Below are 27,191 nucleotides of genomic sequence, written 5' to 3' on the forward strand. Positions count from 1 at the left end.
GAAAGCACGTGGGGGCAATTTTCCCCACAGGGATCAACTGAGTACCAGTTCTTTATGAACTTGTTACAAATCTTTGAGTGCAACCTGAGAGATGTTTTTACGTGGGCTGCTGCAGTCATAAGAGTGTCCCGCCCATCGTATGTCCAGCATGAGTATATGCCCGGTGCGCTCAAATGAAATTCTCTCCTCGGGTATGCACACTTCTCCACAGGAAGTGACAGCTCAGAACGAAATACAAACCCGTCTCCTAAATGTTGTACCAAGTATTCCCACAAGACATGCCAACTACTTTTGTTGCCTTTCACATCAATTTGCTCTGCTTCACAGACCAGTGCACGCTGAGTGAAGTTTAACGTGGGTATGGGCTGCTCGCGTATAAACGTTTCGGTCATGTTTGGCTTGGTTTTGAATCCGCCAGGTGCAGCATCGTTGAGTCAAAGATTTCCTATTAAGCGGTGTTAGTTGAAACAAAGTATCTAAAATGTGCACTGTGAGAATCAGTAAGTCTGTAAAAGGCTTCAGGTAGAGGTTATTTAATAGATACAGTACAAATTCAGGGCTATTTACAGATAATTAAACGAGCCAAATTAACCTTCTTGTCGTTTTCACCTTTTTTTTTTTTTTATAAATACAAACCTTGAGCAAGAGCTTGTATAAACATAAAATCAGCAGCTGTGGCTCAGTGGGTAGAAAAACCTGATGTTTCATCCCAGACTCCCCCTGTTCAAGTGTCCTGAAAGGAATCTGTTGACATTTATGAGACATATATAAAGTATGTTGAAGTCACTGCAACAGACCAGTAAATAATAAGCCACAAAAATGCCATAAAAACACAAATATTTAGCCTCTTTGTTTTTACAAGTTAAACAAGTGAGATCCAATCTTTCTCTTAGAAAGAAGGCAAATATTAATAGTGCTCCCTTTAAGTGAGACAAAAGCATGTAGTAAAATGCTAAAGTTCAAATGGCACTGGTGTAATATACTGTTGAGACAGCCTGTTGGGGTTTTTTTCATATGTGGGCTTTCGCAGAGCGACAAATCTTGCATAAGGTTTCTGAATTTAAACATAGTGGTGCAAGAAGATTTTAAGCAATGTCTCTAAAAAACCTTGAGTTCTTTGGTAATTGCCTAAATGTAATCTATCAGGCATTACAGGGCAGTAAAGGTAGCTGAGTAAGAGAGGAAGTGAGATTGCTCTCACTCTCACTAGTAGCAAAGCAAAAAAAGGCTCGCGGAGCAGAGCAAGGGTCAACAACAGCGGTCATGGGTTCAGACATCAGGCCGGCTGCTGCGCTGCCTCTAAAAACACATTTCCTCTCTGGCCTTACTGGACTTCTTCTGTGTGACGCACTTTCCACTGAACACACAGAGCTGACAGGGCTCAGGATGTGGAAACCTCACAGCTGAAAGTTTACTGGTGAAGGTGGTGGACATGACAGCTTGATGAGAGGTGGTGTATCTTTCATTAGAAGCTGACTTGGATCAGGTCATTGGCACACTGAGTACTTTTGCGCTTTTTTAACCTGCTGAGGTTGAGGATAAGGTGTGTGTCTCTCTTGGGGTTTCAGGTTAAATCCTACATAAAGTACAGTTGGAGAGTACCTAAAATATAGTGTGTACTTCAGGTTTCTATCTTGGAGTTGCATAGGTTTCTTTTGACTTATTCTGTGCTGCATTTTAGAGGGAAGCATTCCTTCTGAAATAACAAGTCTACATTAAACTTACAAAAAACTAGCTTAACATCAGCTTCACGTGCAGATAAATGGCTGCTTACAGGTAATCTAAATCATTACTCATCCCCAATTGCCTCCACTAATCGTGCTTCAGTGTGACATTTAATAAAACACGTGCTTCTTAAAACAGTCTCTTCTTTCATTGCACTATTCTATGTTGAATTGGATCCAAGGAATAAAGTTTAGGCACCAATCTTTCTAATTCCATCACACTTTGGGAAAAAGTGGCACAAAAAAGTGCGGAGTCGTACCCTGCAGAAAGCCTGTCTTCATGACCTCTGGAGCCAGGCGACTTCCTCGGATTCCTCCAGAAAACAATCCCCCTTTCCTCAAATCTCTCGGTCGAAGTAGCAACAAACACTAACGCTGATTTGTGATGCAAATGTGAACCCAATCGAAACCAGTAGCCCCAATTATGTCATTTACATGTGAACGGGACGTTAGCTTAAATTACGTTTATATCAGGAATGGTTAAAGCGTAATAATACCCCCCTCAAAAAAAAAAAAAAAGGGGGGGGGGGGAGTTTCAGACGACCCTGGCGCCTGTTTAGACAGGCCCGTTGTGAGAGAACAAAAAGCATCTACCATTAATGATAATGAGCCGGCACAGACACCTACACTGCGCGTATCTTTACTGAGCTCTTATAAGTTTAACAAAAACGTGTTTATTTAAATAGAAACCCCTTTAATGGAGGCTCTTGGACCAGTGCGTGAGGAAGTGTGAAAGAAAAAGAGGCTTAGAGAGGCATCGAGATCAGAAAATAATAAATATATAATAATTAATAATGTATGCCACATATATACATATATTTTTTATTTCGTGGCAAATCTTTCAGTTTCTTTCCAGAGCTGAACCCGCTAATCCCAATCTAATGATATTTTTATTACTGTTCATCAGAAAAGCCACATCTCCTTTGTGTCCTGGTGATTAACTCGAGTACTGACAGCCTTTATTTTTAAGTTGCTGGTGCGGCTTTGCCTCCAGCAGTTTCTGTCACTGTACTTGTTCTTTTTAGATTATTACGTAAGTATATATGGTTGCTATACAGTGTGTTTATCATTTAAAAAAACAAACTTCAAATATCTTGCGTCACAATGTGGGAGGGGCCGAGCTAGGGCCCGCCCTTTTCAAAGAGGCTTGGTGCGAGCCGCTCTGCCTGTCACACACAAGTGAGCTGTGAGTCTGCACGAGCTGCTTTATAAAGCGCTAAATTTACCAAACTTTACGTTGTTTCCTGAGCTCTCACAATTGGCCAGGCGCGCTCGGAATAGGGTTATAAGGTTCGGAGGACCTCCTACCACTTTTAAACTTGTTCATGTATTTGATGTGAAACTGTGGAGAAGCGACAGTGAAATAGGCGCACAGACCCCTGCGCGGCTGCCGCTCAACACAGCACGATTTTGACAAGAGAAACTTATATTACTTTACCCAACGATGGCCTTATCCGGAGTGATGCTACCGTCATTTTCGACTTTCTCAAACCAAAGAGAAAAACCCTGGGAAAATGTAAGTTTGAAACAATGTCACGCAATTGTGTGTATGTGTTTTGTGTGTGTTTGTTTTTTTAAATATCCGTGATTTTGATTCTGCTTGTAATAATATAAATATCATGTAAGAATAATTTATTTGCTTCGAAAAAATATATATTTTGGTTCTAAAAAAAACTTTGCAGTCGCTTGTTTCTCATCTGCTTTTTTCTCCTCATTCCTACAGAGATGGAAGGGAGAGATGGACAAACTGGTCTCTTCGAGCTGGTCCATGCTTGAAATGGTACAAAACCTGGACAATCAAAACAAAAAGGAAGACGAGGATCTGAGTAACTATTTGGATCTGGATTTTATTCTCGCCAATACAACTGGCTCAGACAGCGCGATGGACTATCTGGGCACCGCCGACCCCAACATGTACACGACTGGAAACTCTATGCCATCGTTCCCAGCAGACGACCATCGCTCCCCACCGCCCCCGTACGGCGCCAGCCTCATGACAGAACAACTCCGCTCCGAAGGAACAGACAGCTATGGCATTACGCGCAACCCCAGCATTCAGGGAAGATTTTATGCCAGCACGGCGCATTTCCCCCGCCCGGAGAACATCAAAGTAGAGCCACCAATGGACAGTTATGGTCCCGTAATGGGCATGGTGCCCCAGAGCTGCAGCAAAATCAAGCAAGAAGGCAACGTTTCGTGCATGATGTCCTTTGAGCAGCCAAGAGTGGCCATCTCTCCCCGAGCGGCCAGCAACATGACCCCGCCGCTGAGTCCCAATGACCAGGGAGTTTCGGACTGTCAGGGACAGTTATGCCAGCCCATGAACTTTCAGCAGAAATATCACACAACTGTGGCTTTCCAGCACCACCCTCAGGCTCCACAGATGCAGATGGCCTACCACGCTCCACATGCTGGTTTTGGCATGTATGATGAAGCTCTCAGCCTGCAGCCGGGCGCACAGAGGGTGATGCTTACTCCACCCTCATCTCCCCTCGAACTGCTGGAGTCCAAACCCAAAAGAGGCAGGCGCACGTGGCCACGGAAGCGCACAGCCACGCATACCTGCACGTTTGCAGGCTGCGGAAAAACCTACACAAAGAGCTCGCACCTGAAGGCACATCTCCGCACTCACACCGGTAAGTTTGAGCTGAAGTATGCTATGATCTTTTTTAAGTGCGCAGTTACGCACAAAGCAGCGCATTGATTAAAACAAAATGCCGTTTCAGCACAGCCTAATAAACTTTTTTTCAAATTTTGTTCACGCAGGTGAGAAGCCGTACCACTGCAGCTGGGAAGGCTGTGGATGGAAATTCGCCCGCTCCGACGAGCTTACCCGTCATTTCCGCAAACACACCGGACACAGACCCTTCCAGTGCCACCTGTGTGAGCGCGCCTTTTCAAGGTCTGACCACCTGGCCCTTCATATGAAGAGACACATGTGAAGTAACCCACATAAGGACTCGGGGCGATTGGGGGAGGGGTTATTATTATTACGATTTCAACTGTATTTTTTATTTAAAATATTCCTCACATGACCAAAGACGCATATTATGATATTGAATTCAAAAAATGTTTAGTGTTATTGTTTAATAACGTAGCTGGTACTACTTTGGTTGTTTAAGCTTTAGAAAAGCTTTGTTTGCTTTAGAGCAGGCAGACCAAGAAGGGGCTGGCCCTGTATATACTACTCTCCTTTGACAGAACTGGAATGCTGTGTTTGACACAAAAGTGCCTTTCTGTGTTGTGCTACTGTATAAAAAAAAAAAAAAAAAAAAAAACCTCTTTGTGAAAGAAGACATGGCCAAAAAAGCAGTACATGTTCTCGCTGATAGGAATGCAATGCACATACAGTTGCCTAATATGTGCAAAGACAAAAGACAATGTTTTATTTAAACTGCCTCAATGTCTGAATGGCCTATACTGTTTTTTGTTTTTTTTAAATGCTTTTTGTCCATCTCAGTGTGAAACTCTTGGTTCCAGCCCCTCTGTACACTATCAGGGCTTGATGTCCTGTGCTTTATTTTTTACTTAAATTTATATTAAAAAAAAAAAAGTACCTGGATTTTATACTGTAAATCATGTATTTATTGTAAATATTAAAAAAAATGGAACTGAATTGTTTGGCTTGAGAAGTCTTTACTTCGCTTGCGTGCTTACTCATTCCTTACACTTGTTCACACATTTCTTTTTTATTGGATACATCCAGCCACTCAACATAACTCATAACTGCTTGTAAAAAGGTGCAGTAGACCTGCGGACTGTCACATCAGTTCTTCTAAATTGTACATCGAATTTTAAAACACGAGCACTTGATTTCCACTGTGATGTTTTGCAGCTGCAAGACAGAGAAGGGCAGCCGCTTGTGGGCTTAGCCTATAAATACAAACACTCCATTTCCATAATTACAGAGAGAGCCAGGAGCCGTCTGGACAGAGGGGCACAGCAAACCCTCATCAGGGAGCCCTTAGACTCCCTTTCTGATGGGTAGAAATTATAGTAGGACATCAAAGAGCCTTAATACTACAATTACACACAGTCACTCTGCACTACAGTTTCAAAGTATCCAAGTCCGTGCACATTATGGCTGCATAGTGTCAGTGAGCAGTCGTTTTGCCCGCATCAAAGAGTGCATTGAGTGCATATATAAAAGCCAGATGGCATTTTCTAAAAAGCGTAGTCTTTTAAAAAACTTAATAAAACAGTTTTAATTGAATCAGTGTAACTCAGTTACTTTGTATAGTAAATTCACCTGCAGCAATAAAACGCAAATGCAAAGAGAGTTCAAATGCGTTTATCAACACACTGAAATTTATCATATTTTAAAACGAAAAAAGAGGAAGCACACACTGGGCCAAAAATATCTACCCAGTACATGCAAATATGTCGTTCTCATTTCACTTTTTTGTGTTCCAATATCAAACCAGACTTCTAAGACATAAAAACAATCAATGTTCGAGTCACTCTAGTTTTACTTCAAGAACTAGATTTAGAAAGAAGCATCACAAGAACAATTAAACTACCCCCCCCTTCATAACAAGATAACAAGTCTATGCAATGCTCAGCACCGGTTTCTCAAGGCCACTTGCTGTATATTCATTCTCTGTTTACCACTGAAACATTAATTTTGCAATTACACCTGACTCACTTCTTTTTATGCTGTTGTGGAAATATTTAAGAAATCAGACCTACCTCTCTCTGTGCTTGGTGTTAAAAATAACTTTTATTCAATTAAAAGTCCTTACAGTTTTGAGCAACTCAAACCTTTACCTCAAAATTATATACATAATGTGCAGCAATAACACATTACAGTGTTAACGTGTTGAAAAATAAGGCGCCGTCACTCTGTGCATGTCCACATAACAGTGCATACATTATGTGCCACATAAACCTGATTAGTGTTTTGTATGATTACAAGGATGCAATAATTCAGGCCATTTGCAGAAAAGTCCTCCCACTAGATTACTAGACAGTGATAACACAAATCCATATGAAAAATAATAAATATCCAAAAGGTCGATTTGGCTGAATAGCAGAAGTAGTAAAAAGGTGTAACAGCACCAGTATAAACAAGAGAGGTTTACACTTCCTCCATTTAATAGAGGCATTAGTTGCAGGGAGCTATTTGGGTGTTACAACAATGCAACCAATGATGATCTATCTGACAAACAAGCTGTTCGCAGAGGAAGAGCGCTCCAAGTGGACAGAGCTGGGTTCACAGGAAAGGAAGACCGTAATGAGTATCATTAGCATCTTTAGGATTTCCAATATATTCCAGTACTCTTTTAATTCATGCACTTTACTTATATAAATATTAGCTATGAAAGCATAAATGCCCAGAAACACCAGTAGCATTTAAAATGAGAATTAAATCATGCTACTGATGATCTCATAACTTGTTTAAGACAGGAATGGAGTTTTTTCCCCCTGTCTTTTATTTGGTTGAGCTCAAAATAAAACCGTATAACTATATACACTAAAAGAAGAGGTTTCCTAAAAAATGAAATAAAACAAAATAAAAACAAAACAAAATAAATTTGAAAAAAGTCAATTGAATGTCAGCAGAGCAAATGTTTCGACTTTCATTGTGTATTTTCTGAGCGATATAAAAACAGTTTTAGGATGCATCTCACTTCATACATGACAAATTAGCTGCTTTCGTTTCTAAATAAAACAAAAATATTTTTAAAATGTTATTTTACCTTCAAAAAAGCCCCCACAAATTTGGATAAGGTAAGGCTGATTAGCCATAACCAGATATGGAGTTAGATATAGGTTGTAGTAGTCGAGTACCCTGCCGGTTTGGCTTGCGTTAAATCCATGTTCTTGGAGGATGAAGCAAGGCTTAAATCAAGTGCCTCCATATTGTCCCTGATTATAGTTTCCACATAGTTTGGGAGCAATGAACCTTAACTAGTAGCTAAATGTGGAGTCATTTGAACACAAGTACAGTCATAGCTGCAGAAACACTGGGCTCTTGCACAAGTTGGTAACAGGGGGTGCTAGTCATGTCGGGCCAATGATGGTACTGTTGTCACGAGCCTGTAGATGGCGGGCTGTAAGGAAAAGTGAAGGGGACAGAAAGTTGTGCTGGAGCACGCCTGCTCAGGTGTTCGGCATGGTGGTCTTGCTGAGAGCGATGGCCAGCTCCAGGTCCTTCTGCTCCTGGAGCTGCAGCCTCCTCAACCTCTCCCGTTCCTCATGCTCGCTCTCACGCTTGGCCCACTCCAGCTGCTCGCTCTCACTTCCAAACTGGAGCAGAGACACAAACATTAGATGTGCGCAATAAAAAGCAGGAATGTAGTCGTATAAGACACAACAGACAACACAGGAAGAAATATGCAAAAAATTAAAAATAAATAAATAAAAATCAAGCGTTTCTAGTTGGGCTGATTCTCAAAAAACTGCATTATTTAGCTAAATGATCTGATACATAGAAAAATACTGATCAAAAATTGAATGCAAATTAAAGACAATTAGATTTCACTTTTACGTCACACAAGACAGCAAAGAAGGTGCTGCTCCACTACAACAAATCAATGGTCACATTTCCCAAATTCTGTGTTTGGATGCAGGAATGCAGGAAAATAATTATGCTCGAGAATCACTTTACTTAGATTATGCATTGCCGACAGGTTTTTCACATGCAAAGAATCGAAAAGCACACCTTTATACAGTCTTACCTTAACATGTTCAGATCCTGGCAGAAAAACAAAAATTACAACACAGAGCTCGATATAAAAACCACAAATCCCTTTCACAACAGTCATGCTGGGATGAGGGATAAAATAAATACATATCATGTCAAGTGATACAAACCAGACAAAAAGCTGCCATGCATCACCTCTCCACATGAGAGCACAGTCAGCCGTTAGGCTATACAAGATGGCAAATAAGCGGAAGGTGGGACATAAAGAGGGAGATTTACTCTGTTGTTCTCTGCTTTGAGGCATATCATGCTTTGACAGCGAATAAGCCTTTAGCTTGCACTTCGAGACTTGAAAAATGCTCCTCAAGTGATACCTGACCAGGCAAGTTCATGAACTCGCCAACTATGAGTTTATAAATCCTCGCTTCCTCTCAAAGGAAAAGGCAAAGATGACAGCAAGCATGCAAGCCCCTTTACCAGGTGCACAGAGCCAATCTATAACTCGACAGAGACTAGCAGAGGGACTGTCCAACTCAGTCATGCAATCATTTACTTTCCTTCTAAACCAAGCAGTTGAAAAGCTCTCACATGTTCTGTCAGTTGTTAGTTAACAGCCAGTAAACACAAAAGTTCTTTGAGTGCCTTCTGAACACACTGCTTTTGGGGCGTTAACAGAATGAGGCCCAATGACACAGAGCTGACACCTCTGTGGCTTGAACACAGCAATCTAAAGATCGAGATGAGATCAGCAGCTTGTGCAGGCAAATATACTCTACAGCAAGTACACTACACTTACAGATGCAAAATTTGCAAAACCCATAGGATAATCTTTGGATGTTTTACTCGACTGTGTCGTAAAGAAAGAGTCTGCACCGTCTGCTGTGGAGCCAACGCTCTGGAGCAGCTCTGATGGACTCAAACCTATCAGAGAAGGAAGGACATTTAAATAAGATAATATATATAAAAAAACCCAACATGACAGAAAATGCTGCTGTTAGCATCTTCATTAGAGATATTTCTCACCGATACCCCCCTTGGGAAATTGAACTCACACTTTAAAGGCTAACGCATAATACTTTGCCACTAAATATTCACAGGAAGCCAACAGCTTCATGCAAGCAGAGTAGTTACCCAGGGGAAAGCCACATTGATTCAAAAAATGTGGTTAACACCTTTTTCAGTACAGCTCACTGATGCAGTGAAGCTTAAACATGCACACGGTTGCTTTTTTGGAACTTGCAATTGTAAAAGATGGACACACCCTTGTGTACAGTAAGCACACATTTCTTATAATGATGGTACTATTAATAAGTGAGAATGTTGTTTATCTCACGGACTTTGTGCACCAATGCAGCACAGGCTGCTCCTGCAAATTCAAGGGCTCAATTTTCCGAAAAACTAATTCTTTGATTTGTCAAATTAAAAAGAATTGATTAAGAAAAAACAAAACAAAAAGAAAAACAAGTATTATTAGAGTTGTTTACAAATGCTGCTGCAACACAGCTGCAAAAGAATAAATCCAATCAAATAAAAAAATATATTAAAAGTTCTAACTGTTGAGCAACTGTCCTTGTAATACAGAAAGTCAACAGTGCCCACGGTTTGTGAGAGTGGACTTCTCACTTCCCCATCACCCTTGAAGCACGTCTCTACTCATCTCTACCCTTTTCTGTGCGGTAAAGGGGAACACTAACTTTCCCAGGCTGATGCTTCTGCTACAAGAATAAGTGCAAGGTCACAGCGGAAGGGCATGTACTGGGCATGGCTTCTAGGTAATGTGTGAATTCACATGTGCATAAAAAAAACAACACGAACAAAACCACTAAAAAAAAAAAAAGGATGAGAAAGTTGTTCTCAAGGCTCCTCATCCTGTACACAAGAATATCTTAACACATCACTGCGGCAGAGTCTTAATAACAGCATTATCATTTAAAGGACTCGTATCTCTGCCAGCAGCTTTCCTGTTTACCAAATCAAAAGAAGAAATTATGTTCTCAGCACCCTAGCACCTCAGTAGGGAAGTTGTTTTTTTTCTTTTTTTCTTTTTTTTTTTTTCTTTTTCCACCACCATTAAGCATCAAATCCTTATTTCACAGGACGGTTACTCGCCGTGAAAACCCCCAAAAGTTCTTATGCTTTTATTTTGAGTTACATATGAGTAAAGAGAATGTACCATCATCACTGGCATATTAAAAAAAAAAAAAAAGTGTGATCTGTTTAGCAGATCTGACCCATTTCTATTTCCTAGTTATGAACACCATGCCTGCACATGCGCAGTCAAGTTCATCAAAAACACGTTTTATGGTATTTTATATAGATATACATATGAATAAACTCTATGCTTACCATAGGGAGGTGCAGGCCTCTTAGGCACACTTTTCTTTGGGATTGGGAGTACAGGATTGTCCGACTTCTTCTCAGACACAAGACAAAAAGAAAAGAAAAACCATTAGCTGTATACAAAACGATGACCCCAACAGAAATGTCAGCTAAGATGTAAAGCCTCTGGACTTATACAAGGTAGACCCTTTTCAGAAATGTGATAAATTGGAAGGAAAAAAAAAAACAAAAAAAAACAAGACCTCAGTCACGATGAAAGTTAAATTAACAGCACGGCTTTCTTCAGCTTTAGTGGAAAACTATGCTTTATGGTGCAACTGATTCATAACTTCAAGTCTCCAGAGCTTACCTTTGACATCTGACTAAAGTCAGCAAATCCACCCCCCTTGCTTCCAAAAGAGTTGCTTCCAAAGGGGTCTGCTTTCCCAAACAAATCTGTGACAAGAGTACATTGAAATGCATTTGGAACATTTGAATACATTTATGGAAAGAGCCAGAAACTATAATGAAGTTCAGCCCCAAACCACACATTCAAAATCCTCTCTGCATCTTGCTTATTCTGAAAGGGCCTGTTTTCTATTTTCAGAAGAGGCAATGTGGCATGACCGTTTAATTTTCCATGACATTTTACAAAAAAAACTGTAAAGCAGAGGTTTTGTTTAACCTGACGCATGCATCGGGCGTCATTTGGCGTCCTGTTAACTATAACCATGCCTGGCTTGTTTTGAAGCTCAGCAGTATGCCACTTAATGAAGAAAAAAAAAAACCTGCATTTTTTCACCGTGAAAAAACAAAACATCGTAAGAGAATATGTTTGTTGTGAGTGTTCGACCACAAAAGGCCCGTTCATGTGCAGGATCGGTGTTTTTCTTTTGCGCACAGTAACTCAGCTCAGGTCTACAGTCGACTCTGTGTTCATCTTAAACACGTGTAGCACGGCAGAGCATCAACCAGCAGCAGCCACCAACTTAAAACAACTTCCGCACCAAAAGAGGCACAGCAGTTCAACAGCAGCAAGTATAAAGACAGGACAGAGGCAGAAGGGAACTGGTTAAAGGAGTGGCAGTGTATTCTAGTAGAGAAGGACCAGCAGTCACAGAGTTTCTGTTATGCTTGGCTCCGGTTAGCCTCCTGTTTTTCCAGGGGGTGGGGGGTATTTTTAGTTGGTCAGTAGTTAAATGTGTAGGTACTCGACTAAAAATAGCCCAAAACCACAGGAAAAATTGAAGCCACAGTGAGTAAAAATTGTTTGCCCCTGGTGCTCCCCCCAAAATAAAATCTAAATCTAACACGTCACCCAGAATGGGCAAAAAGACTCTTTTAAGATGGGTTTCACAACTAAAGAGAGTTCTCATGTTTAGATGTCTGTTTTTAGAGTCATATTTTCAGTAAAAGGCTTGGAAAATCTGCTCTTATTAGTACAGGGATGACTATACGTGGAAATCGGCATGGATTCGTGCATGAAAACACGATCATACATCATCGTCTCAATAACAGCGAATGGAGAAGGATGAGTAACATATTTAAATATGACCTGTCCAACTTATGTACGACAAACTAGCTACATGAGGCCTCTTCCTGTTAAAGTTAAAAGATGTTTTTTTTTGCCTCTCAAAGTACTTAATTAAAGGGGATCATCAGATTGTTACAGTTCTTGAGATGACTGCTGGTATGAGCTGGTTGCTATTTTAATAAAAGTGAAATTGAAAAAATGTTAAACTGAAGAACTCTGGGGCTATGTGCAAACAAATTATTCTGGGTTTTAATAATTTAAGATTTGAAGTCTCTTTCAGTGTGCTTTGACTTCCCATGTTGCTTCTGTACCTGAGTCCTTTGTTTTTGGGCTGTTTGATCTGAAGGAGTCACTGCTGCCAAAAGGACTTGGCTGACAAATGCAAAAGAAGGGGAAAAAACAAAAACAAACAGAGTGAGATTTAATTCAGTCAAACACATTTAAAATGTACACACTATGACCACGCCACAAATCTCTTTCTGGTTTGCTTTTCCATTTATCTGCAACAAGCACAAAAAAAAAGAAAATCTTCTTGGAACTAATAATCGCACTGCATCTAAAAGAGCCATATTAACACTCCAAAGTAGTATCACTTGGGGAGGGGGGGGGGGGGGGGGGGGGGAGTCAATACCTTGACTGGAGGTACAGGTTTTCTGCTAAAGGGGTCTCCAGATCCAAACAAGTCTGGCCTGTCAGTTGTCTTAAAAAAGTCTTCGGATGAGGTGCCTTTGAAAGGGTCGCTTTCTTTGAAAGGATCACTTCCAAATGGATCTAGAAAAAGGACACCACCATCATTTACATCCTCTAACAAGAAAAGCTCATTAGAAGGGATACAAACTGAATGCAAGCAGCAGCTGACAGAGCCACAGTCGTTACAGAAAAAGGAGTAAATAAGGAGACTTGAGGAAGTATTCACACCTTTGAAGAGGTCAGATTTGAAGGGATCCTCCATCTTGAAGGGGTCTGCTCGAGTCTCCTTGGCAGCACTGTTGTTGTTGAACATGGCTATCCTTGACTTTAAAGAGCCCTCCTGATTAACCATCCAGAAAATAACAAATCATCAACAATCTTATCAGTAAAGCCCTTTACCAATGTACCCGGAAAATATCCAGAAATTAACTTCCACGTTACAAGTCTGGGTACATTTGCACTTCTCTAGCATCTCCAGAGCAAAACGACAAAGGAAACAAAATCTGAATCCAGATTATTAGAGAACAGAAAAAATGAGTTTCTTGGATTTAGACTAAAATTGTATTGTGAATGAATCATCCTTCATAGGTAGTTGTGGTCTCCTCACCGTACTTCTGAAGCTTCCATCCTCCCTTTCAGCAAAGCCTTCATTTAGGTCCGGCAGGTTGCTCAAGTTTCCTGCATTGATTTCTTTCAAAGCATTGTTGTACTGCTCAATGGTCTTGGTCAACTCTTTCTGGCTCTCTTGAATCAGTGACAACTTACCACGAGCCTAAAAAGCACAAAGAATGTCAATCTACAGTATACCAACATGCTTCTAAAGAACCACACTGATATCTATCCACTTATGTCCAAAGGTAGGTAGGTTAAATCATTCACTGTCTATGAACCAATAATTTCCACTATGACAATATAAATACTGTGACCTCCTCTGGCCCTGACAAACGTTCCCCGTATCATGACAAAAGAAAAAGCCAAAACTGAAAATGAAACTAAAGAAAATCAAAAGTAAAAGGAAACATTTTTAAATATTAAAAACTAAACTGAAATAAGAAAACGGTTTCCAGACACCAACTGAAATAAACAGACTTCAAAAGAAAAATACAAAAAAATAATACAATAATTCCACAACTTAAAGGGAGCATAACAAATCTGTATCAACTGGGGCTAACAAATTTTTGGGTAGAAATGCTGGCTGTCGTTTTTAGGCAGGATTGTAATCTGGATTTATTTCAGCTAACAGAAACAAACATGGTGCTCAAATCTGATGAATGCACCAGACATTAAAGTCACTAAACTGAACTGCCTGTAAGCAGTTTAGGTGTTTTGTACCTTTAAAGGTAGGAGTACCGGTAAGAGAGTAAACGTCTGCTTCAAAATGATTATTTAAAAAAAACAAAAGAAAATAAAAACAAGTTAAATTCAAACTTGAATTTAACTTCACGTACTAGTTGAAACTTCACTAGTAGATAAGCATAAATTAGTATAAGTGTTATTATTAGTACTACTGGATATCTAGACCTTTATCCCACTTTCCAACCTGATCTTTAATCCCAACAATGCTACTATGGAGCTTGGTGGTCTGAAGTGGCACAACATCCTAAAGTAACCTGTTGCCTTTCCCTCTGAACTGACCTGACTGATCTCATCCTGGGTGGTTTTGAGTGACTTAATGATGCTGTCCAGCTGAGTCCGACCGGAGAGCAATCTCTGCTCTAGCTGTGCCTCCTCCTCTTGGACTCTATTCAGGTCCGTTTTGGTGCGACTCAGTTCATCTTCCTGACTGCGGAGGTCAGTCTCCTGTGAGCGGATCTGGCTATGCAGGGATGAAATCTTCCAAACAAAAAGAAAGGAGTTTATATCTGCAGGATCAACATCCTGCTTGCTGTTCATTTAGAAATTGTAGATTTCAATTATAAATTTTTTAAATGCAATTAGTGCTTCACTTCTTACATATTTTTTTTTCCACATCCATCTTGCACCAACAAACTAAAAGCCAAATATGCACAGCTGCCTCTAAAGCAGTTACACTGACTTTCTAAACAAAGACCTTATTGTACATGTGGTGAATGTGTTTAAAAATACTAACTCTCACCACTTTCATGTAAACAAATCTTAACCTCAGATGACCAATGTTTTGACATCTGGGGCCCGTTCTTCGTACGTCGCTCACTACATCCAAGATCAAATGACACATCCAAGACCAAATCATCGCGCTAACCGTGAGCTCGCTAATCCGGTTCTCCGAACACAACTGCTGTTGACGATTAGTACAGCTGGACGCAGTAATGTGACATCACTGGGTGTCGTAAAAGGGGCTACGCATCGATAGAAACATTGATCGGCAACACTCTGATTGGTCGGCGAAAATGTCGAAGGAGCGCGCTCGGCTCGGTATTTTTCGGCAGCAGAGCAAGAACTCTTGAGTGAGGGATTTCAGGAGTTTCAGAGTTTAATCAGAACGCAAGGGAACACTGCAAAGGCTGCAAAAGCAAGGAGCGAGGGCTGGCAGAAAGTTGCTGACAAATTAAACTCGTAAGTAATTTAATAATAACAATAATAATGGAGTGGATTGATATAGCGCTTTTCAAGGCACCCAAAGCGCTTTACAATGCCACTATTCAGTCACTCTCACATTCACACACTGGTGGAGGCAGCTACGGTTGTAGCCACAGCTGCCCTGGGGCAGACTGACAGAAGCCAGGCTGCCATATCGCGCCATCGGCCCCTCTGGCCAACACCAGTAGGCGGTAGGGTAGATTTATCATATGACACTATATTATCCAATATTATATTACATTATATTATGTTATATTATATCCCCTTTCACATTAGAGCGACGACAGGACCCACTAGAACATGGGAACAAGTAAAAGTGAAATATAAGAATATTCTACAGAATGGTAATATTTATCACTTATATTGCTTTTCGTCTCTTGGAAAGAGACCCTGAAATAATCTGTTTGTTTGTTCATAACAGCAACCAAGAAAAGGGCAGAGCAAAAAAAGACAGGTGGTGGTCCTGCACCCCCTCGTCAACAAGTTGGTTAAGTAAATAATACCCTCACGGGAAAATCGATATCTCTCAATGAGCACACTGTCGCGCTGAGCTAAAGGATCCTGTCTGTCCCACAATATACGCTGAATTCTGAAAACTCTCCTTATCAATCTTGCACCTTCCGCAATGGGTGGCTCGCGTATACGGACAGGACATGGCTGCAACAGACTTCCCAAATCCACCTTCGCTTTTATAGCCGTGGTCTCTCATCTTGATTACACGAAGTAATTTACAATTACTACTCTGAAATATGAATTACATCTGTAATAATCACATACATGTAATAGAATGTTAATAGTACATTTCCCTTTTTTAGGGAATGACCTGTATGTATCTGTGTGAAATCAATAAATGGATCAAGTGCTGCATTATCTTTAGTTACATTGATGTTATTTATTTATGGTGAAACAGTGGTGGAATATCGCTGTTGCTTTCGTATAAATGAAGCGGACATACCTGAGTGGCCGCAATCTAATCCTGTTTACATAAAGTAAGCCTGCTCCCGAGCAGGTTTACGCTTACGGCTCTGTTGCTATGACAGCAAGTCCCGGATGAGCTTCGGGGAACCGAACGATCCAGGATCACGTGAAATCGTCAACAATCAAATCCAGCTAACCTACTTAGCGAGGTACGAAGAACGGGCCCCTGGCCTGATATCCGAGATCGCACTGACACCAAACCATTATCAGCTTAGACCAAAAAGATTACACTACAGTAAAACCACAAATGCATGTGTACCACTGTCACCAGTAGCCAAACACAAAACCCAATAACATTTCTCAACTGAAATACATGCGCATCACTTCAGTGTGTCACATCTCTAACCTTCTGGGTTTCATCCTGGCACTTCTGCTTGATGTCGTTGAGCATTCCCTCAAGCCTGGAGCGCTGTTGGTCCATTTCCTCCAGGCGTACCTGGGCATCCTGCTTCTGGGACTCCAGGTCTTGCAAGCTGCTGCTCTCCCTTTCCAAATTATTCTGCAAGCCCTGAGGGTCAAGGAAAACCCGCACAGAGGCACATGTGTTTGCAGAAAGTATAGCTATTAGGCATGATCTTTTCTGAGTTATTAAGCCTTCAGTTCCCCTCAAAATTATGCAATTTGTGCTGGATTTGAAGTATTTCTGACAACTTTTTAAATTGTAGAATAAAACGGACTGGAATTTACTCATGAATACCATTAACTAACTTAACTTTAACCAGGCAAACTAAATTATTTTATTTTATTCAGTCTTACCTGCACATCACTGTTTTTTTGTCTGAGGGCCTCCTCCTTTTCTCTGATCTCATGCTCCAGGATGAATTTGTCTCTACAGATGAAAAACACGAGCCAAACAATGGCAGAGAGGTTATAAAATGGACATCACTCACCAACAAACGACAGGCAAATGACAAAAATTATACCCAGTGTTTCATTTTTCTGTCTAGATTTGCAGGCAACATAATGGATAAGAGAAATCAGAATTAAAATATTCAATCAAAATGATCTGCCAACATTGATTTCTTTTTTACAAGGCTATGGAAAAGTCACAGAAATTAACACACCTAGTAACCTTTAATGTTTTAAATGTAAAAAGTTCAACGTTTTAGAGGTCTAATGGGCATCAGCACCGAGCAGTAAAATAAATGTATTAATGTGAACTGATGCACTCTGTGTGCTTGAAATGGAAATCAATTCACAACAATTACTTTCATCTGTTATTTCCAGCTACGGTGTTACTTTTTACTGGTATTTATTTTATTTTATTTATACGGACACTACAGATCTCCAGCGACTCATCAACTGCCCCATTTTACGTGAACGTGCACAGAGCCTGCAGCCAAATATCTGGTTTAACAAAGAATGCTGAAACCGCTAACGTGATGCGATATCTGTTATCTCTGACTGTGGTTTTCTAGTTTTGTCAAGCCACCCTAATGCAACGAGACTAAACAAAAAGAGGCTAAACTCGCTCATAGTCCTTCTGCAGCACATTCATTATGACTATGTCACTGTTGGTGCGTTATCAAGTGCCCTGTTAAAAAAAAAAAAAAAAAAAAAAAGGTTACTTGAGATGAATTTTTAATACTTTTTATTGGCTTATAAATGTATTTTACAGTATGCACAAATCTATTTTGAATTGTAAATGCTAATGGAACGATTGCACCTTCCATGCGCTGCAGTCTTTATACACTATTCTTTGACACATTCTCTTAGTTGCTTCCTTCTTACACCACAAGTGTTTGGCCATAGGGTGAAAATACTGACTGCAAGAAAAAACTATTTACATCAAATGTTAACTCATGACCATGACTTCCTGGACTGCTGTCAATAGCCAGAAAAGGCCAGCAGCCAGTTAATCAAGTTGCCTAACAGGTTGTTTGTGTGGGGTCTTTGTTCGTTTTGTTTTTTTAAATTAAACATACTCTGGGCCATTTGGGGTAATGATTATATTAAACCCTGGTGCCAAATTACATTAGAAAAATGTCTCGTGATAATACAAATATATTTAACAGTCCAAAAACAGACAAAGGTGTAGTCAACTGTAACCATTTACTGCAATTCATTTTCATGTTTGTCAGCAATCCGTATAGTTACACAGTGAGAAGTATGTTGACAGCTGTTGAGTACAATGCATCCTGTATACAAACAGTACAATAGTATGAAAAAAAACTTTGATCTAGAACATCACCTTACTAAAAGCTTGTCTACTTTTTCCTCACAGGAAGCGAAACAAAACTGTCCCTACTGCTAGTTACGGTTTAGTGGGCTCACCTCTGCAGATGAGATATTTCCTTACTGAGGTCATCCAGCTCTTTGATACCTGTCGGCTCTGTCGACCCTGTGTAGCCGATACCGTCCTGAGGTGAGAGACATTGAGACAGACGAGTTAGACAGGAGAAAAAAGGTAGGAGAGAAGATATGATGAGGGTGACTGGAGGGGAGCACAGAAACAGTTGATTAGGACTGGGAAATGGACAGGCGAACGACGAAGAATCTGTTCTAAGAGGCGAAGGAGTACAAGGAGGGAAAAGAGGTCAGGGAAGATGTGAGTGATATGCAGTGGGAAAGAGGTGCTCCCCGCTGTTGTGTCTAAAGAAACAAAAGTCAGAGGAAGGAAATACAAACAGCTCACACAGTTAGTGTAGGAGCAAGCCAGCCAGACGATACATAAATTGCACACAAGGCTATTTAAAAGAATTCAATGCAACAGTAAATTTTGGAAGACTGTTCATTGTTAAACAGACCCATGCCATATCAAGAAGCCTAAACAAAAATATTGGGCAATTCGCAAAATTGCTGAAGCAGACCAAGACAACACATAATCTATTTAAGCTTCGTGTTTCACCTGAAATAGGAGACTATCCATGATATATAACTGATACAGATATATAACTGATAGCTGATGCCAACACCATCAGCTATTGGTTCACTTCCTATTTATAAAGTTGTTATTGGCCCAGAATTTCAGTGCATTTAAATTAAATTGTGTTTCTTAGAATTTACTGTCATGATGACATTAATCTGATAATATTAATAATAAAAGCATGATTGGTCTGAAAAGCTCAACTGGAGTAACTGATTTGTTTTCCTCACCTTGGCAGTCAAGCTTAAACCCACTTAGTTCAGACAGATTAAATTTTACTTTTACACTCATTGAAAAATAAAAAGCTAACTTCTTGGTAATGGTAATTCATGTTTTTTCCCCCCAGATAAATTTAAATAAAAGGTTACATGCTGGTTTACTTGATTGCCCACTTAACAGTGGCCCCATTTCACTACTCATATTAAAAATTATTTGTTCTATTATATCCTCTTTAATATAATAGAATTTGTATTCTCTTATGCTGCGTTTCCTTGAAGATCAAAAAATGTCAAGCCAGTGATGATGACAGCAGGTGGCAGCACTTTAAATGTTCCCATATTATTGTTCACCTTCTCTTTGGAACAGAGAGAGAGAATATAATAGAACAAGAGCGCCACCTTGTGGCAAAGGCCCAACTACTCACAATGTGCACCTTAAAAAAAGAAACCAAGTTCTGGTCTCACAGAAGGCAATTTTTAATAAGCACTTTGTTAAAAAAAAGAAAAAGAAAGAAAGAAATTGTAATAAACTGGCAAACCGACAGATGAAGAAGTGGTTGGAATATGGTATAGGCAGAACTCACAAAGCCCATAGCTGATGATGCAGATCGTTCTGATGGAGGGATCATGTCAGGAGTGAGAGCAGAGGGAGGGTCGATGCCTTTATTGACCTTTTGTTGGATCAAATGCATGGCTAGAGCAAACTGCTCCTCGTTCAGCTTGCCTGTTTGTTTTGTGTCAGCAAGTCCCCTATGGAGGAAGAGGAGACATTTTTCTCACCCTATTACATACTTCTGAGCAATAATATCAGCAATTTTTACAAATATAAATCCCCACTGAGTGGTTACCACGGACAAATGGTCCATTTTATGCTGGTTAAGTGAGCATCCTTTAAATCATTAAAAAAAAAAAAAAAAAACACTTCTGTTCCACTTCTCTAGACCAAATGTAGTCATTTGGTTGAACTCAGATGATTTGAACATTTATATACACTATAATACAACTTCATACAATATAAACAATTTTAATATTTGCACTGCCTTTTAAAATTGTAACTACACCCTACTCTTGCGTACACAGCATTCAATTTACTTTATTATTTTCTATTCTTAGGTTTATTTTATTTTTTAGTTAGTTGTGTATTTAGATGTGTGAAGGGAACTTGCAAAGTAAGAATTTCATTGCTCATTGTAACCATTTGTGTTTTGCAGTGTATATGACAATAAACTTCTTGAATCTAATTTTAAGTGGCCACAAGATGGTGCTATATAGCTTTATCTGGGAGAATCCTCCTGACTATGTTTGCATTTTTAAAAAAAAAGAGGAAAAAAAATCGACTTCCCATTCAAATCGACTTTAATTTGAATAATCTGGTATTGATTCATTTAAAATTAATTTTTAAATATAAATGTATTTTGCCATAAAAGCCAGAACCTCCGCTAAAAGCTCACAAAAACATTTCAACAATTGCCAAACAGCTAAAACAGCAAATGATTAAAGAGCAGGTAAACGGATTTTGCAAAAAGATGTAAACAAAGCGTCGTTAACCCGACAGCTCGTACATGGACATGTCGGGTGCTGAAAGCCGACATCTGACAGATTCTGAACTGCAGGCTTCGTCACTCTCTGCCCAATATACTTCTATACTTCAAGACCAGTTTCCCATTAAAAAAATATTTTCTGCATTACTCACTTGCCTATTATGCACCAGTCTGTTGTATACATTGTTGTCAGCTTCTGATTTTTTCTCTCCCCAAAATAACCTCCGACAGCGATAAAACCGCTGTAACTTTGCTCTGTTCTGCTTCAGCAGCATCAGTCTTTGTACAGGTAATGTCCACATGTTGATTCGTGGTTTTCTTTAGTTTTTGATCTACTGCAGCATATTTTCAGGGGGGTTATATGCTATAAAAGATCAGGCCTGGAAAATCTCCTTCACATTTTTCTCTGTTTTATCCTCAGTTACTTTGACACAAAGGCATCTGCTGTGATGCTTACACCTCTGATAATGTCTCACACGTGTCAGTTCTGGGGGTTTTTGTTTGTTTGTTTGTTTGTTTGTTTTTTTTACCTCCTTCGTAATTGCACAGAAATAGTCAAATAATTTGGAATGATGCATTTTTAACTTACAATGTTTAGAGAGTTCATTCAACAGTATACATCCAAGAGGAATTATCAGAATTATAATATTTCTGACCGAGTCAAAACTGAATCGAATCAAAACAGGACGAAGTGTAAAAATGTATGAAAATGTTGACATCTTCACCAATTTAACACAATGGCAACAAAAAGAGTTAAGTCTATAACTTTTTGAACAATGAAACAGTTTTTGTGACACCAACACAGTGGATTTTAAATGTACACGTTAAGATAAAAACCCAGATAAACCTATCAGAGAGATAGCAACAATTTTAGGACTGGTCAAATCCACAAACTTGTTCTCTCCTAATAAGAAGAAATGCAAATGAAAGCTCAGGAACACCCGAAGTTCATGATGACAGAATTATTTCTATGGTTATGAGAAATGACCCATCATTTTTCATATAACCAAATCAAGAACACTCTCCAGGAGGTACACATACAATCAAACACCTTTATGAATGTGTAAGCAACACAGTGCCCAGTGCAAATGGATAATAACGCAACACAAACTGCAAAAGAGCCCGAATAGTTTCTCAAGGGCAAGAAATTGGATATTCTTTGATGGCCACGTGAGTCACCTGATCTCAACCCAACAGAGTATGCTTTTCAGTAACTGAAGATGAAACTTAAGGCATAGAGAGCCACAAACAAGCAGCAACTAAGGGTGGCTGCAGTAAAGGCCTGGCGGAGGTTTTCAATGTAGGAGAGACAGTATATGGCAATGCCCATGTGTTCTAGACTTCAGGCAGTCATTAACTGTAAAGGATTTTTATCCTAATAATGATTAATGTAATACTTTTATTGATTCCCTTATGAATGAAAACTGAAAGTCTGCACTTCAACCATATATGAATTATTGTATTTTAAAAGCCACTGTGAAAGTGTAATGAAGAAAATGTAATTTGCTTGTGTTTTCTTACACTGTAGTGCTTTGGGAACATGTTATTCACAACATACAAAAAAAAAGAAAAGCCCCAACAAACAAAATCTCTAAATATGTCTGAGCTGTGGTCTTACCATATCTGTGCGAGCATCGTCTGGGAGAGCGTACAATTCATGAAGAGCTCGATGACATCGCCGCCGTTGACGAGGCCGTCATTGTCAGTGTCCGTGTTCTTGAAAATTTCTTTATATTTCTCTCTGTCAGCCACTGGTACAACCCAGTTCACCGCCGGCTAGAGACAACAGAAGACATTGTGTGATATGAAATGATGAACACAGCATTCAGTATACAACAAACACACAGTTCTTCTTCGGTGCAGACAGGTGTACTTCACGCAACAAGAGGAATTTGTGAATCTGCACAATGAAATGGTTAAAACAGATCAGTAAAAACAAAACCCCCCCCCAAAAAAAACACAGTCCTCAGCTAGATGGAACTGCATTTGTAGGATGCTTTCTCACTGCCCTATCACAAACATTCACACAACTGTATAACATACACAATACATTAAAACTGTAACTAATCAAGCTAATAAAAAATACAAAAAATATATGCAAAAAAATGCAAGATGAAATGCATACCTTGCATTTTATTTCTGTCAAAAAAACAAACTATTAAAAAACAAAATATAAAATAAAGCGTTTAAAGAAGCAGAAAGGGCCATGAATTTAAAAAAAAAAAAAAAAAAAAAAAAAAAAAAGACAGAACAACATAACAACTGATCAAGTGGTCAAGGTACAAAGGTAGTACAAGTATTGCTACTCGTTACTTTCAAGAAAACCTGTTTCTCCAAAACTGAAATCCCTGAAGCTGTATCCTGGTAGAGAGAGGTTGGCCTTTGAACAATGCTCAGAACAATGTGGCAAAACAAGTCTACCCATTTGCAACAAAAGACAGTTAATACATGGCAACCTAGCTTGTTTAAGAGTTAAGAATCTGCCCTTGTGACACGTAGAGAGAACCAAGAAAAAAAATAAAATAAACAAATGTAGTGATTTTCCCTCATTACATCAAACGAATAGTCATGTGACCATTCGTTTGAAATGCATGGTCATATGTGATATGATCATTTAAAGTGCTTTCCACCAACATCAGCTTCAGAGAGCACTTTATTATGTGCTTCAATTGTATGCACATATCCAATTTAAAATCATCAATTGACACAATATGTTTCTCTTTGGACTGTGGGAGGAAACTGGAGGACTCAAACACTTATGCAGGTAAAGGTACAACATGCAACCTCCGCAAAGACCAACCCTAGGAGGTCCAAACCCAGAAACTTTTTGAAGCAACATCGCTGTGCTGTCCATTACATTGATATTATATATTAGGTTTAATCACATGACTCAACGGCCATAAAGAGGCATTTGTGCATCTTCGACTAATAATACTGTCCACACAAGCAATGTGAGGCAACATACCGGAGAACTGGACTTAAATGACTGTTTTGGAGAAAGGTTGGCAGCACCGGAGCCAAAAAGAGCAGCAGTGCCGAGGGGAGTAGTGTTGACCAGAGGAGAAGTGCTGCGTAAAGTTTCTTTGAGAAGAGCTGGACCAGTTCCAAGGCCAGACAGAGCAGGCAGCACAGGAACAGCACCTGGAAGTCCAACCCCAGTCTTCTTCCTCTTAGAAGGGGGGATAAGGGAAGCGGGTAAACTAGTGGGGAGCGGCTCCTTCTCCATGGTGCGATACACAAGATGCAAAGCCTGTAAAATGGAAAGTATAACCAATTAATACAAATAAAGAAGGGAACCCAGATAATATGTCAGTACAGAATCACAGTTTACCACGGTGAATTCTTCTTTGTCCAAGTGTCCATCTTTGTCCACATCACTTAGGTCCCAAATCTGCACAAACAATGAGTAAGTGCTCAATTTTAACAAACTGTTAAAATTACAAAAAAAAAAAAAAGGCTGCATAGTAGTACTTGACATGTAACATCACCTTTCCTAACACATCCAGAGGTAGCTTGGAGTTTATCAAAACTGGCCTGACTTTATCACCAGAGAGGAGGCCATTCACAGGTAACAGACTCTCAAAAATTCCCTCAAACTTTCCCTTTTCATCAGGCTGGGAAATAAAGAAAAAAACAACAACAACAACAACAACAGCTCAAGTTTAAGTGACAAGCCCATTTTTCTGTGATATCCTCATGACAGTTCTTGAAACCTTATAACATTTTACCTTAATGGCCCACTGTGAATCAGATGCTGTTGTTGAAACAGTTAGTAATGGGCTGCTTGTATCTTTCTATAAGAAAAAAAGAAGAAATAGAGTGAAATGAAATGCATCAACTTATCATTTTCTAAGACACTAAATAATGACGTTTTCATATGATCCACAGAAATAATTCCCATAACATTATTGATTAATTCAGTTCTTTGGAGTTATTTATAATTATCATTATTAATTGTAATTATAACTTACAAATTTGGGTGCAGCTAAGTTTTGGTTGAGATTGTGAAGACTTATGTCATTTCCACCCTGCGCAGATGCCACCAGCCTCAAAGCTATGAAGAAACCCTAAAAAAAAAAAAGAAAAAAAGAAAAAAAAAGAGGAAGAAAGCAGAACAAATCCTGTTTTTTCTGCATGTATCAGCACGACAATACCATCAAATTTACAAAGAAATTCTGCGTTACCCGCTTGTCCAAATAGCCTTTTCTTTCTGAATCTGCCAAATCCCAAATCTAAAATACGTACATAAATAAATGCAAAGGTACAAGATTTTAGTTAGGTCAAATACATGACTGTGTGTTGTGTGTACATGTAGGTGACACTGTTACCCACCTTTCCCAGTGTGCTGTCTGACAGGCCAGACTTCTTAAGAAACTGAGCTGCATCGCCAGCTGATATTTTGCCTGTGTTTCCTGGGTCGAGCTATAAAGAATCATGAGGAAATTACCAGGAGGATACAGAGGATAGAAGTGTCTTTAAGAATGGGGTTACATAAAAGATCATACAGAGATGAATGCACAGTAAATGATCTGAAGTGAGGTGGGGAGCAACAGCAAACAACGTAGACCTTACCAGTCTGTAGTAGTTTTCATAAACTGGGTTTCCACTTGATAACTAAAGGAAACAAATTACAAATGAATGTGTATTAAGCATCAAATATACTAAATTAAGTTGCTAGAAAACGAATGGCTAATTTCAATGGCAACAAACTTCCAACATAGTTAGTTCATAAAGTAAAGGCCATCTTTTTTTTTTTAGTTGCCACTTAGTCGTGTTTTGTTTTCAACAACACCACACTCTACACTAGCTTCATTACTGTCTTCGCCAGCAGTCGCTTTCCTTATCCTTTAAAGCGTACACTAACTTTGCTATCCTAACCTAGCTAACCCTGTCAACTTAGTTGACAGCGAAAGCTTAATAAAGCGTTCACAGTAGTTTATATTCATCCTATCTTATGAAGACCTAAAGCAGTCAGATCACATAACCGCTGTCGCTGTCAGATGTTAACGCTTTCTAATAAATTTTATTACTTTTCTTGAGCTGTTTGGAGTTGTTACCTGACTCAGAGTCATGAACGCCGCCATATCTCCTGGTGTCTCGGGAGTGCGCACAGAGTCCTTAAAGGGAGCGGGCGCGAGCGCCTGGGGACCGGCGGGGACCGCGGTTCCGGTGGGTGTGGACACCGCGCCCTTGTCAGAGCTGCAGAGCAACTGCGCAAATTTGAATCCTATTAAAATGAAATGAGGTTTTCATGCCTGGGATGGTTTGCATGTGTGGTCAGCAGGTGTCCAACTTTACTTGGGACTGCACGGCATTTTTTAACCCCTAGTGCCGGGGTTTTGTCAGAACACCGGTCCTACAACGTCTTACATTTTCATTGGCTGCAGACAACACGTGGGTCTTACAGGGATGACGTCGCTGCTGCGTCTCTATTAAAACCCCAAATAACTGTTTTACAGAAATTTAAGACATACACGAGTGGATAAAGCCCATAAATCCAAGCTTTAGTGTCCTTTAAGGTCTCTAATGAATTAGAAAAACATTCAGTTTAATGCAGTCACTGGATTGACGCTAAATAGTTTCAATTATGTTTTAATTTTTCAGATGTCCCTTAGTCCCACATTCATTTTTCCGAGATGTGGTACACCAAAAAATCATACAAACAGGCAAATTTTATGAAGACTTATGTTTCTGTTGTTTTTACAAACACATTTTGTTTTCAGTTTTTAAGTTCACACCAGATAATTTCCATGGCTATTTGTGAACTACATTTCAGAACCCACACACACACACATATATATATATATTTTTTTCTTAGGTGAAGTGTAATTGTAGTTAACCCAAAGACACATGGATTACAGGCCCCCAAATACTAGCGTTTTCTATACTTGTCCAGAATTTTTTCTGGGGAAGATATAATGAAGCAGGCACTAGATATCATTAACATGTATGGTCTCCTTGACATGAAGTGACTTTCACAGTATGAATATTTTATCTATTGCTCTTGGGTGAAACAATAAGGAAAAAAATAGTATGCATTTGACAGTGTTTTTTTAAAATTTCCAGCTTTTTCTGTAAAAAAAAAAAAAGTATATTTATTCATACCAAGCTTGGAT

The 27,191-nt window shown here is 39.4% G+C and overlaps 2 protein-coding genes across 3 annotated transcripts; one reads left to right on the top strand and one right to left on the bottom strand.

The window, feature by feature from the left end:
• The first annotated feature begins 2,896 nt into the window (after positions 1 to 2,896).
• klf2b (Kruppel like factor 2b) lies at positions 2,897 to 5,340 on the top strand. The gene is made up of 3 exons (XM_026149005.1): positions 2,897 to 3,240; positions 3,448 to 4,360; positions 4,491 to 5,340. Exons 1-3 carry the CDS (start codon positions 3,169 to 3,171, stop codon positions 4,664 to 4,666), a joined length of 1,161 nt encoding a protein of 386 aa, XP_026004790.1. The 5' UTR covers positions 2,897 to 3,168; the 3' UTR covers positions 4,667 to 5,340.
• Positions 5,341 to 6,422: 1,082 nt separating this feature from the next.
• On the bottom strand, positions 6,423 to 26,372 carry eps15l1b (epidermal growth factor receptor pathway substrate 15-like 1b). Of its 2 annotated transcripts, XM_026149003.1 has the most exons (23): positions 26,133 to 26,372; positions 25,648 to 25,689; positions 25,408 to 25,497; positions 25,260 to 25,307; positions 25,047 to 25,142; positions 24,804 to 24,869; positions 24,564 to 24,689; positions 24,407 to 24,466; positions 24,041 to 24,325; positions 22,694 to 22,851; positions 20,119 to 20,284; positions 18,725 to 18,810; positions 17,207 to 17,279; positions 16,797 to 16,958; positions 14,549 to 14,746; positions 13,521 to 13,685; positions 13,142 to 13,253; positions 12,855 to 12,994; positions 12,535 to 12,595; positions 11,060 to 11,145; positions 10,717 to 10,783; positions 9,167 to 9,291; positions 6,423 to 7,973 (listed from the first exon to the last, which is right to left on the bottom strand). In XM_026149003.1, the coding sequence occupies exons 1-23, from the start codon at positions 26,157 to 26,159 to the stop codon at positions 7,827 to 7,829; spliced, it is 2,586 nt and encodes an 861-aa protein (XP_026004788.1). In that variant the 5' UTR covers positions 26,160 to 26,372; the 3' UTR covers positions 6,423 to 7,826. The 2 variants fall into 2 exon arrangements, with proteins under 2 accessions (XP_026004788.1, XP_026004787.1); XM_026149002.1 differs by lacking the exon at positions 9,167 to 9,291 and having other exon boundaries at positions 7,904 to 7,973; positions 26,133 to 26,371.
• Positions 26,373 to 27,191: the final 819 nt, after the last annotated feature.

The sequence above is a fragment of the Astatotilapia calliptera genome, chromosome 18 (genome assembly GCF_900246225.1).
Source record: "Astatotilapia calliptera chromosome 18, fAstCal1.2, whole genome shotgun sequence".
NCBI lineage: Eukaryota > Metazoa > Chordata > Actinopteri > Cichliformes > Cichlidae > Astatotilapia > Astatotilapia calliptera.